We start from the raw sequence: 13,817 nt of genomic DNA on the forward strand, positions 1-13,817 counted from the left end.
CTTTTCGGCAACGCACAGCGGAACAACAGGGGAAGTTTTCCGGCTGACCTTCCACGTGCGATGTTGTTTGGAGAACTCCGGGGGAGAGCGAGGGGGACAAAGGGACAAAGGAGATGGCTGTAACAATGAGATATACCACCGGCGACCCGATTTCCTCCGAGACGAAGGACTCGATTTTGTTTACGCAACGTAAACTTGGCTTCCGGCCAGACCGCATTGTTTCTCGCATTAACTTGATTGGAGATCAATCATCGTACCCCATTCATCTCCTCCTTTTAATTTGCTTGCACGTGGCCGCGGATAGAATGTCGTTTTATGCCCGAGTCGCATTAGCCGCGGAATAAAACAGACGGGAGCTAAACTTTCGCGCTGCTCGGATGGATTCATCGCGGGGGCGGCTCGGGAGACGGGAAGCCAAATTATCGACTTGAAGCGAGCGAGCGAGCGTGGAACGACCGGCGGCGGCGGCGGCGGCTTGGACGAGCGTCGAATCACCAGAGGCAGAGGATTCGCATTCGCACGCCCCGCGCGCGCGCGCGCGCGCGAAGTAAACCTTTCAAACTTTTAACTGTGCGAGACGCACGACTTGCCAGGCGCATCGACAAAACTTTGGACACTCCGCTTCATTACCAACTAACGCGAGTCAACTCCCCGTGACTCGCGAGAAGGAGGAACTTCCCGAAGATGTTTTGCGACAACGTATCGTCGCTCCTGATCCGTCGCTTCCAAACACCGCGTTAATAGATTCCGCGTATAAATAAATAAACGAGCTTTTAACGGACGATTATATTATAATACATTCATTGAAAATTGATCGACGACGTTTGAAAGCGTTAAATCTCGACGTAATCGTCGCCCCGGTAATATCGATAGCTCAAAATCTTGTACTTCGAGTATTTCCACGGTATACTCGGGGAGATACTCGTTTCGCGCTCAAGCGCCGCACGACGGTCCCGTCCGATTTTAACGACCCTTTAAACGTCGTGTGGCGAGCCGAGGAAAGCCGCAAAAGCGATTGGAGAAAGCGACGGAGAAAATTGCTTTCGGGCAGCGCGGAATAATAGCGTCCGGAGGCGAGAACGGCGGCGATGGAAAGCGGAGGGAAAAATCGTAGGACGGGATGATGCAGGGCCGTCGTCGTCGTCGTCGTCGTCGTGACCGACTCCGCGGGGTATCCAGCAGGATAATAACCGATCGCAAAGGCTGCCGAACCCGCCCGCAAGGTGTTCGCACACTTTGCTAAAACGCTCTCATAATTCGTTTCGCACGACCGTGCGAATGATGCCGTTTGAGGATGAGTCTGTCTCGAGGGATTCGGACAGCTTCGAATAACGGGAAGAGTGCGAAAAGGAAAACTTTTAACTCTTTTGACATTTCGTACGGTTTTCTTCTTGCGAGGAAAATACGTGAGAAAGATGAGGCACGGGTTACACCTCCCTTTGACTGGCCCCGAGTTCGAAAACGATTTTTCCACGTCGATTTTTCGCCTTCGGTCGTTTCGTGACGCTTATCGAGCACCTGAGAAAACCTGTCGGCAGCGGTAGTTTTCGAGTATTTAATTATACAAACCGCGTTGCATCGGCGGCGCTTCCGAGGCGAGATTTATATCTCTTTTGCGGAGAATACGCGGCAATCATGCGACGCGGCAGACCGAAAAATTGAATATTCCCGAGCGCGGCGTTCGATGCCGATGTTCGGGAAACGGTGAAACCGATCCCGCATCTTTTTTTCTCTTCCGCGCATTTCCCGACCGTTACGTTGTCTTTGCGTAAGAACTGTGAGAACAAAACGACCTAACGGTCAGACGCGACGACCAAGTGGAACTTTGCGATTTCGTCGTTCTTTAAACATGCGCCTCTTTTCCGATACGTTCCGATATTAAACGTGCAAACTCATCTAAGGAAAGTGCTACGACAGACAAGTGATTCTCTCTCTCGTCCCGCTTTCGTGACCGTTCGCTGAATGAAGGATACAGGGAACGACGACCTCGTGCCGGCTTTAATTGACGCGGCCATTTCGTGCCATTGCGTGATTATCGCGCAATAAGACGTATCGTCGAGGAAACCGAGAAATTACCGTTCGTCGGGGATCGTTAGCGGTCTCTTCCATTCCGGGTACCGTACCATTAGGTTTCCGCTACCGAGCTTCGTATGCGAACGTGAAACATGTGACTGCACGTGAAGACGATCGGCCAGCGAGAAAACGGGCGCGACAATAAAGCGGTATACGCATAATGCACTCGGCGACGACTCGGCAAAACTTCCGTGCGCTTTCTGCGCACGGGAAAACTTGCCAGATATAAGTTATGACATCTCAGAGGATCTCCGGGCGGGGACAGAAATGGGGAAATGGGGAAATTGCGAAATGCTCCAGTTGCCTCACAGTTGCGCATTCATCATGAAATAAAATTTTTCCAGCGCCACGACCTAAGGCACGTGTGACGCATGGCTGTATAAATTCTACAGGGACAAGTTCCCAATTCCGCTCTGGAGTTTCCAAATTCGAATGCCAAATCGCTTGATATACGGACCAAGTAATTATGAAGCAAAAGAGAGAGAGAGAGAGAGAGAGAAAGAAGGATTGAGTGAGAGTATCTCGTGGACAATTTTAACGCTTTGGAACTTTTGTTGACTCCGCTGACCATTGAAAAGGAGAGAATGGAACCCTCCACTCACGAAGCGCGTATGCATAGGAAACACGTAACAAGTCGAAGGGATTTCCAGGTAGTCGACACTTTCGAGGCACGTGAGCCGAATGCTTCTTGCTCTTAAGAAAACGTACGTCAGTATCTTTCAATATCTCGTTTCGAAATCTGTTTCCGCGAAGGCTAGCCTGTAGCGCGAGGTGAAATGTGGACGCTCGAGACAGACACTAAATTGTAATTTAGCTGTTGATCGCGGTCACGCCGCCCCGGCGATAAATCTGGGAACACCCACCACGATACGCGGCATTCGTGCAAGATAACAGTAATTTATAAATGATATTACGCACACACTGCTCGCACACATATACATTACACACACACACACACACACTGCAAAGTGTGTATGTATGTATGTATGTATATATATAAAATCGTAATTTATTGATTCCGGTCATAATATCCCATTCAATTTCGGCCACAAAGCACTTAATTATCTTAAAAGTGCTTCTGTAGTAAACAGCGAAACAGTTGGGATTTCATAATTAAATAAAAGTGTCGTAATATATGAATTTCGCATTAACTCGTAATCCAATCTTCACGCTTTCACGAATATTAGAGGAGCGGAAAATTCTCCTCGCTCTTCGCCGCCGTGATTTGCTTTATTAATTGCGAGACAATTCCTGCTTTTTTTTTTTTTAACGTGGGAAGAAATCCGTTCGCGTATTAATTACTATTAATTTCGCCAAGTTAGACAAAGTTACAAAGTAAAGAAGCTGCAGAAGGAAAACGCAAATGAATTATGAATTATTACCTTCTAATCGATTAGATACGTGTATCTCTGGAAACAGTTCGCGGCGCGAAGTTTCACCCGTTGTCGTCGTCGTTGACCTCATACGAGCGAGACGTGCATTAATTATAATGCAATCGAAGATGCACCACGTCGGAACCGACGACAACGGCAACAAACTTCGGCCATTAGCGGAACGGGACTCGCGGGAAACGAGGAAACGGCAACGGGGACGAAGGCAAATCGCGGTGTGGTATTCAAAGGAGACAGGAAGAAAGGCGAGACGTCGCCCTGGTCCCCTGAAATGTATTATGCATTCGGCTAGTTCCTCGCCTCGACCAAGGAAGACTGAAGGCTTAATTAGAAGGCAGACTAGAGGAAAGCAATTAAACTCGCAGTGCGCCCCGGGGGTGGAAAAACAGATCGCGATATAAACGACGGCGTCGTTGTTTGACTGGGGTTCGCTTGTCCGTTTGACGCGTCCTCCTCGCGTCCTCGCTTGCTTTTAAAACGGTAATTATACGCGAAATGAGGAACCGGTTCGTTTTACAGGTTTTTCGTCGTGGGTCTATTAAATTTTGAATCGTTTTCAGATTCTACTCTTTCCAAATAGAAATTTAATGCACCTATTAATACGTGCTGGTCTGTAAATTAATAAGTATTTTTTAATAGAAGATTCACGCAATTTTGGGGGGGAAACCGATCGATCATACTCGGTTAGCGCCGGGCGTTTGTTTACACCGGGCATGTATTTTTAATAGTGCCGCGATCGCCATGCATGATCCATTACGGTAACATTGGCGCTCCGTATAAATATCCATAAAAATTTGGTTTGGATAGTCACGTTTCGCGGGTATTTATGCAATATCCAATATTCCAGCCGCGAAATCTACTCGATAGCCCGCCATCGATATTTATCGTATGAATATTCGCCGGTCGCTCAAAACGTTCAATAAAGTGTCTTATAAAAATAATCAAAAAAACATGAGCCAAAATATACGTCAAAAATGTTTTATACCCGGCACGCCAGATATCATTTTTCGAGAAGAAAAATTTTATGTCGCCGCGCGCGCGCACACACACATACACGCACATATAGTTAAATAGAATAATAACATTTCTGAAGATGGAAGAGGGAAAAAGAGGCAAATTACTTGCAAACATAGCAAATTAAAGTTACTTATCACGTTCGAAAAAACGGAAAGCCAGGCAATTAACTATTTAATTTGGTTTTTTTTTACCGGCCTCGCAAACTCGCCGTTAATTCGACGAAACAAAAATTTCCAATTCTCCATTTTTTCCCTCGAGAGGGGAAACTTTCTCTCTCTCTCTCTCTCTCTCTCTCTCTCTCACACATAATTTTTGAAAATATTAGAGAAAAGTGAAAATTTCTGATAAAATATCGTGCGGCATTTCCGCCTATTCCTACGGGAATACTACTTATTCACCTGGTGCGCACCCTGTTTTCGCGCTACGACGGACACTTATCGCGAATTAATTACAGGGCGTTAACGAATTTACCGGCGAAAATTCTGTGCCGCGCGTTCGTCAAACTCGCGTAAAAGTCGACTGGCTCGCAGCGTGTTTGCGAGACGACGACGAAGGCGAGGGCGGCGAGGATCCCGTCGACGCCCCCTCGAATTATCGGCGTCACACAAACCAGACGCTCGTGTACCCGGCAGCCCGACAACGGATATTAACCCGCTGCTGCGCATTCCGTCGTTGACGTCGCCTGGATATCGTAAATTGACGAGGCGAGAGTAAGAACAGAGCGCAACAACGGGAAACGAGGCGTGTACACCGCCATCATTTCATGAATCCACGCGGAATTCGCCTCCCCTGCGATAAGCAGGATACTCGTTCCTTCTCAATGAGGATATTCCAATCTTTTTGTTAGACAATGGCCCCCTTTATTTATGGAACCCTTCAATTTAGTCCGCTCAAACTGGCGTCAAGTGCTTGGCGCGTACTCAAGAAATCAACGACGCCATGTGACTGGCAACACATGACCCTCGATTATTTATATCGTTTAAAAGAGGCAGAGACAGAGCAAGAGAGAGAGAGAGAGAAATCTTATCGACGTGTGCGCGAGAGAAGCACAAGGTGAAGGGCGAGATTTTACCAGGGATAGAAATCTCGCGTTTCGATAACTCGTGCGATATTTTTCCACGCAAGCGAGCGAGCAGCGAAGAAAGCGAATCTCCTCTCGTGATAAAATGCACCGCGATCATCTTAATTGCTCGTGAATAACGCGCGCGAGAAGTTTCCCCGCCGCTCCTCTCCGCGTGTGCAATAAATTAAAATCCAAACTCCCGCGCGAGGAGCAGAGTCATAACGTCGGATTAGTTACGATGAAATATTCGTATTGGTAACCGACTCCATGCATTCGACCGCCACTAATAGCCATGGATTACGTCGTAGGTTGGGCTTAAGTCTCCAATTAATTTCTGCACCCAATTTTCCAATCCGCCACCGTGATTTATCATCCGCGTTACGTGTTGCGTTACCCGCGTCGCGTTAAATCACTCGCCGTCCTCGGAATCCCCGAAAACACCGTTCCAATAGCGAATGCAGTTTTAACGCGGCATGATGAACAATGGCCGTAAACCTTTCTCTCAATGGTTCAGCCTCGCACGATTCTCGGGACGCGCATTCACGTGTCGGGGAATCGTTAGCGCGAAAGCGAAAACGCGTCGGTGAGGTAACTCGTTTAAAAATACAGCACGCGGTGTGAACTCCGTGTGTGCGGAGGCTTTCGCTCCGCGCGGATATATAATTTTAATGAAAGCATATATCGCGGTCATCGAGTTCTTTGACGTCCGCTCCTCGATATCAACCGGTGACCTTCGATCGATGAGCTTGCACGAGGCTTTCCGAATTCAAAATAGCCGCTAAGTTCACATCTCGAGTCTCTTTCTCGAACATCCCGTGCAATAATCCCGCATTTACCCTGTGACTACAAAGTGTAAGATACGTAAAATTTGTATGAGGTAAATATATTCAAACGAGACAAAATCGACCCGGTCGAGATTTACTTTGTCCAAGGCTGTCGCGCCCAATTTCAGTCGCGTTTCAATAGAGGATCATCTTTAATTTACGTAAAAAAAAAAAAGATCGATCGCGTTTCGAATGCCGGGTCAAGCCGATCCTATCGATGTCACCTGCAAGTCGCCCGATAATAACCCCGCACAATAGTGACCCGCACTCCACGGGTTTGCAATCGATCGCGCTACTGTTTTTAGCCGACGTAAATTCACTGCGCTCTACAAAGCGGCAACAGAGTCCGTCCTTTCCGGTGAATGTTTAAAAAAAATTTCCTTCATAGCATAAAACAAACAGCTATATCGAGAGAATAAAAATGAGCCGACGAGAGAGATGAAAAACCGGGGCGGATAATACGGGGTTGAAGCAGGAAGAGACGCAAAATCACTTGGAGACACTCGATATTGCGACAAACATGTTCTCCGATAAAGCTGATGCGTCGTCCAGAAAAATTCGCGTATAACGTAACTCAAAGTTTCAAACTTTAAGGATTTCGCGTTCGGAATATCGTATTTTCGAAAACATAGCGAAACTCCAATCAATTACGCGTACACGTAAGTAACGGCCCGTTCTTTATGACTGCACTTTCTACATTCGTTTTATTTTCCCCCCTCCGCACGTTCTCGGTGCGTGTGCCTTTCAGCTTAAATACCTACGGGAAATGTGGAAAAGTACGACTCGCGTATTAATGGAAAAGAAAAAATGGAAGAGACACGGAATGGAAAAGATAATTTTGCTCTATTATAATGCACCTAAAAGCTTCCGTCCGCTTCATTCGCCCGACATGTGTTTAAAACACACGTTGGACATGCGTTTGAAATATGTAATCAGCGAAGATACTAGATCGCATAAAATTATACATGTCCAATAACGGAAAGCGTAGTTGATCAAGCGCTTTCTAATGGCAACCGTTCCGTACGGAAACTCGATTAAGGTTCTTAATTATGTCCTTCTATTTGCGAATCCTCGTTCGACAGACAGTCCGACCAATACGAATTTTTATGACGATTTCTAATAGCATACTAATAATATCGCTTATGATTTGATTGAGAAATTAATATCCTGATGTTTAAACTGAAGATAAAGTCGAATTGGACGGAAGTTTATTAATATTACGCTTCAGTTTTCGAGATGTCTGCCATATATCTACCATTCTCAATTTATACAACCTTTAGCAAGGTTCAACTTTACTTCTCGTGTCTCCCATTATTCTCCTCTCTCTCTCTCTCTCTCTCTCTCTCTCTCTCTCTCTCTCTCTCTCTCTCTCTCTCTCTCTCTCTTTTACTTCGCTGAAATGTTTAAATATCTTTTGTTACTTCATACTATTCTTGTCACTAACTTAGTCTGTAGTTCTTGTGGTCGACACATTACTTCATTAGTGTTATGTACTACTATCTCACTGCTGTAATGCATGGCATCCCATGACTGCTATTCTATTACTTGTACCATATTTTTGTTCTTTAGCTCATGCTTGGGCATAATAAATCAATCAAATCAAATCAAATCTCTCTCTCTCTCTCTCTCTCTCTTTCTCTCATAAAAGATCGCGAGTCCGCAGCAAGCGGACCTTTGCACGTTCGCTCTGCCACTCACCGCGTATTTTCTCCCGTATTTTCCCTTGGACTCGTTTTACTCGATTGATTTTCCGAGCTTTCCCCGCGCCGTCACTGTCGCCGGTCCCGTCAGCTTCGCGCGCCGCACCAATCAGCATACCCCTTTTCCACTTACTAGTGCGAAATTGCTCGCGACGCCACGCGATCGTGCAAACGACCGCTCGACGTTTTTCCGTTCTGGAAAAAATGGAACCGGTCGCGTGTATTTCGTGTGGCCGATGGCGCTGAATCCGGTCGGTTCACTGAGAGCGAGAGGTAGACCGTTCCCCGACGCCTAGGACAATATTAGAATTGGGATCTCGACGCGGTCCGGCGCTCTTCGTCGGGTCTCTCGGGTCTCTCTCTCTCTCTTTCTCGCGTCTTGATCTTGGTCCATCCCATGCTCCCCTGACTCCCCGAGCTCCTCCTCATCGTCTACCGCGTCTGAGCCCGACTCGACGTAATCCCGCGTCATCACGCATGGACGTTGCTCGCGCGCGATGGGCCCGACACGCATCCCCGTCGTAAATAATTCAAATTGCGCGACTATCGGATTTAATGTTAATACAACAAGATAATAATGATCAAGAAAATAAGATCGTGCTGTATTTAAGAAATTCGTCTTGGATTCGCGACAGGTTCCTTCATTGTTCCGCTGATATACGTGTAGATCAGACATCGAGCTTTGGAGTTCTACTTTTTCCACGCGCGTCGGACGATTACGTGAAACGAGACGCTTATTTTTTTTTCCTCCTCGCGCGACACACAATACGACGACGACGGTCGCGGTCCCTTTACACGTAGCCTTCTTACGTTTCCGTTACACGTCGCACGTGCGTGCGGAAGGCAAAGGCAGGGGCGCGGGCAGTTCCACTTGCGTTCCACTTCGCGTGTATAATACGTATGTACACGCGCGCGTGATACTTTACGCGTCGGGTATATGTGTATTATAATGCGCGTATCGCGCGCGCATTCATTCGATATCGCGGAACGCGACCTCGATCGGCAGATAGCGAGCGTGCAGGTATAACAATCCGCGACTCCTAATCGCGAGCGACAAACGCTCGCGGAATTTCACTTAAGAGGCCACACGCGTACAACGTTGCGATAGACCATTTGCGCCGTTGTGACGATCATTTCGGGTCAACGGTACCACCAGGTGCATGCGGGATGAGACGATTCCACCTAACGCTTGTCGCACGGGACGTGATGGGTGTGTCGGGGAGGCGTGCGGACACGCGCGACGGTGTTTTTCTGCGTCTCAGGTCAATGTTAATGCGCACCAGCCTAGCCTAGTTGGCCTTAGCCTTTTGGATCCCGGACGAATAACGAGCCGCAGATGCCAGGCGGACCTTTAAGCGTCATCGGAATTTTTTGCCGACGGCTCAATTTCCTTCGTGACATTTATATCGAGAGAGGCGAAGGCTGCACGCGCACAGCGTCTTCACTTTTGCGAACGAGACATCATTAAGTGGAACTGAGATGAAACTTTAGACGACCTGGATGCCTTTTGAATCATTGCGATCTTTTTTTTTTCTCCGATACGTTACGTCTGACACGGCTACGTAGTACATTACGTATGCAAAAGCGAAACACATCCGCGAAACGCAATCGGGACATCCGAGAGGACCGAGAGTCAGTTTGCAGCAGCCGCGCACACTGTTTTCGAACAGTATCCGGGCTTTGCATCGCAAATCTGGAATTAATTAGCCACAATCGGCGCTCTTGTTGCACGACGCTAATCGTAAACCGTTGAGAGGCGATTGGGGTACCGCCCGGAGTTTCTTGCGCACGAGCTCTTGCGCCTTGCACTCTCGTCGCGTTCGCGAAGAAGCCGCGCTATACTCGAGTACGTGGCGTCCGCGACGTCAGCCGGAGAGCGCACCGGGCATAAAGAAGCCCAGGTCCTCTGTCGCGGCGAAATACTCGCGACTAGAGTAAACGCGTCTGCGGACGCAAGCAAAGCATCGCATGCTGGAAGAAAAAAGCCCCGCGGCATTGTCACGCGAGATCAACGACCTGGCCGCGAAATTTCCCTCGACGCGACGACGGACGAAATAAATCGGCGCTGCCTCTCCGCGTCGCTAAATCTCCCTTCCCGGAATAAAAAGAATATACCGGGATTTGAGAACCTCTGGCGTAGCGGATAACAGCTCGGCACTCCAACCTGGGTGGTCAGAGTTCAAATACCGCCCGTCATCTCTCCCGAGTTTTCTGATACACAGACACGCCATAGTTCCACGGTGATTCAAAACTCGCTTTAGCCCGCGGCTGTCGATAAACATCGACGTATTGTAGGGTTTTCGCGAACCTAGCTGTCGCAACTTTGGCCGTAAAAAGCGCCCAGCGAGGTCGCCGTCGCGCGGAGTCTCGCCGGCACGTCTCGAGCGCGCGCCATGAGTTCATCTCCATCCGTCTCGTTCTCTCGTTGCTTTATCGTCATCCGGTGGTCGACAAATACCTTTCCTCTGACGGGGCCTCTTAAGAACGAGATTCCCTAAGAAGATTTTCTTACGTCTCCTTTTTCTCCCATTTCCCTATCCCATGCACCTCCCTCTCCCACGCGCGAACCGAACCGCGCGTTACACTTTGACGTAACTGACGGCGATTTCTAATGCGGCGTGCCTCGCGTGCGTTGCGTAACGCAATTAGAGGTCCGCGGGATGTCCGAACGAGGCCGCGATCAGGAGAAATGGTACGTGACTTTCACTGAACGCGCGAAAACCAGCGTAAACCTCTGACGCGTCCGCCTCATCTTTTCATTATCTCGAAAAGCGAAGAATTAAGGGGAGGAGAGGGGTAAGGAGGACCGCGAGGGATAATGGCGGCGATTGATAGCGGGGGTAAGGATCAATTCGTCCTTCGGGTAATAATGCTGGGCGGACACGCGAACGGTTCGGGTCGGAGGAAACGCGTCGACGCCATCGGCCGCTGTTGCACCGAATATTGACGTTATCGAGCGGCGAACCCTGTAGTCCCGGTTTAAGAGGTGACTTCCATGACGGAGGTGAGCTATTTATAAAAACGCGGAATCGCGGAGACCGCGTTTTTATTAACAATATGACACTCACCGTCTCTCCGCCGAGAGAAAGAGAGAGAGTTCAGCGAACCGAATGCGCGAAGAGGACGGCGGGTTTCCTTCCTCCCGATTAGTTCGGTCGCATTTAGATAAGGAGCTCGGCGTGACAATCCCCGTGAAAGGCGCGTTACGTCCCTCATCTTCTCGTTCAGCTTCACTTTACCCGTTCGCGTTTTGCACGCGTCTACAGCTCTTCGTAAAGCGCGTCACATGTGCAGCCCCAAGGAGATGTACACGAGAGCACAATAAGCGAATGAAGCTTTTACGGATGGCCTTGCCTCGAAGAATGCGGCCTCGATCAATAATTTTTTTTCCTCTCCTCCCCCCTCCACCCCTTGTTCGCCCGAGAGGTGTGCGCGCCCGCGTGTGCACGGAGCAAACGTTGTACGCGCAAATATTTGCCGAGCTATATACTTTGACGATACCCCTTTTTTTCCGGAATGGAGAACGTACAGCGATCCTATCTGACCGGAGAGTGAGAGCTTGATTTAACATCCGGCATGCATTTCCGACCGAATTACCGGATATTCTTTTTTCAGTCCGATCGGGAGATCGAGAGGAATCGCGCCGGAGATGCTTCCGTTACGCTTCGTCTTCGCTGATCCCGCGGTCTCTGCCTATTATAATCGACGACGACGACGGTTCGGATCGGACCTTTTTGCACACACACACACATACCAGATAATTATATCCTGCGTGTTCGCCGATAAATACCAGCGTTTGCTTCCCGAGTAGCGCCGCGAGCCACGGCCTCTCAATTGAGGGAGAAAGAAAGAGAGAAAGAGAGAGAGAGAGAGAGAGAGGCTCTAGCTCGGCGTTCACTCGGCAATTAAAGCCTCGGGCGTTCGCTTGAGTTACGATTGTTACGGAATTGGAGGCACCATTCGCGAGGGAACGTAATCCCCGCCGGCTGAGGCGGCCGAGAAAGGGAGAATCTCACTATTCGCGGAAACTATTCGCGATATTCGTCATAAACGAGAGATAAAGAAAAAGAAGGGAACTGGGTCGGACATTCGAGAGATAAATGGTCGCGGCCTTTGCGTAAAATTAATCCCAGGGAGCCCTTTCGGAGATTCACTCAACGCCAGATCCGTTTTAATCCGAATCGTCCTCATCTCGATGCGACGAGATGCGCGAGATGAGTGCGTGCAGCGCGAGCCACAAATTTCCGTAATGAATCGTAAATCGTAAAGCGCGCGCGGTACGCACCTTTTTCCGGTACGTGCTCGGCAAGCAGGCCCACTGCGCGTAGCTCGTGTGAACCATTGTCGATGATTTTTCCCGATCGCGCGATCTCTCGCCGCAGCCTCTCATGCAGCAGCAGCCTCAGCCTCTCGCGTGCACGATCGTATCTCCTCCTCCTCCTCCTCCTCCTCCTCCTTGCTGATGGACTCGCGATGCAAACTCCGCGGCACTTTCCTAAATCATCGTCTCGCGCAATCACGGCAAATCCGCAACGCCGGATGCAATTTCGCTTCCACCACCAGTTGATACAGTTTTCACTCCGGGGTCTCCTCCTCGTCCTCGGGAGAGGGAGAGACGCGTGCGCTCCGTTCTGAGCACCGTTTCTCCCCTTTTATTTAACGTCGGAGCGAGGAATATTCTCTATCCTCGGCGCTGCCTGGGGCGCGTTTACCTCCGGGACGAGAGCGGACTTCGAATATTCCACGAGCACTTCGCGAGAGCGACTTCCGCGTTTCTCGGCCGCGTTTCTCGGCGAGACGTTTTCCCGAACGCGCCCGAACAGAACAAGAGCCTTCTTGTTTCCGTGCCGCGGAGCAAAAGGCCGCTATCGAGTTTCGCACCATCGGTAATGAGCGTCCGTTTTTGCCTCGAAATATCGCTCGATTATACGCTATATATCAATCGGTTCCTCCTCGGCGTCACACTCACATCACACTCCCCCGCGTTCTCCCGGCGACTCCGACGTCGAAACAACGACGCAAATTCGATAAGGCGTTCAGTTTCTCCCCCTGTTTCTCCGCTGCGCGATATAGCGATAGCGCGGAATTAAATTAAAAGTCCATTACAGCGACGTCAGATACAGAATCGAGGTGCGTCCCGATAACGAGCGCGCGATATTCACGGACGATTACGCGGATTACTCTCGGTCCGGGGAAAACACGTGCGAAACGAGCGGCGATCGGAGCGGCGCGTCTCTGCGATCGTACGCGGGCAAGGAGTCGCTGCCACTGGCCCAAGAAACGACGGCGCGGCTGCCTCGACGCGGCAAAGGCATATGGGACCCTCAGGCCCGTAATAGCGAGGCTCTTCTAGACTCGAAGCGGCGCTTCGGAAATTCCCGAGAGGAGAGGAAGAACGGAACGCTCCGCGAATAAAAAAAACGTTCGAACGAAATGATCACGATGCAAATTTCAGTTGAAACTGTTCCTCGCAAACCTGTTTCAACTTTCATTCCGTCTGACAGCGATTTAAGAGTTCGTTGAGGAGTTTCGATGATTAGACTTATGTAAGAAATAGTAGAACAAAACGTGAGATAAAATTTTCGACAAGAAAGGTACCTTGGTTAAAGAAAAATCGCGAGCCCTCCGGTTCACCAACGAAACCTTCGGGCTCCCTCGCCATCGGTCACGGCCCTGGCCGCTAACTCGTTCTACGTTGATAAGTATCGAGAGTAGACGACAGGGCCGTGGAGAGGCGTAGCCTGCGTGT

General features: G+C 49.4%; 1 protein-coding gene across 13 annotated transcripts in view; it reads right to left on the bottom strand.

Annotated features, from left to right (window-relative positions):
- Positions 1 to 13,817, bottom strand: part of LOC105831139 (sorbin and SH3 domain-containing protein 1) — a 79,470-nt gene that overhangs the window by 53,354 nt on the left and 12,299 nt on the right. For 4 of the 13 annotated variants that reach the window (XM_012671065.3, XM_012671072.3, XM_012671063.3 and 1 more), the window contains exon 1: positions 12,354 to 12,487. The exons of 2 other annotated variants lie outside the window; for them this stretch is intronic. In XM_012671065.3, the coding sequence (XP_012526519.2) occupies positions 12,354 to 12,458 (105 nt within the window). In that variant the 5' untranslated portion in view covers positions 12,459 to 12,487. Of the gene's footprint in view, positions 1 to 12,353; positions 12,489 to 13,817 lie in introns of those variants that run through there. 7 more of the 13 variants (XM_012671073.3, XM_012671071.3, XM_012671069.3 and 4 more) reach the window with 3 other exon arrangements.

Source organism: Monomorium pharaonis, chromosome 11, assembly GCF_013373865.1.
Source record: "Monomorium pharaonis isolate MP-MQ-018 chromosome 11, ASM1337386v2, whole genome shotgun sequence".
NCBI classification, from domain to species: domain Eukaryota; kingdom Metazoa; phylum Arthropoda; class Insecta; order Hymenoptera; family Formicidae; genus Monomorium; species Monomorium pharaonis.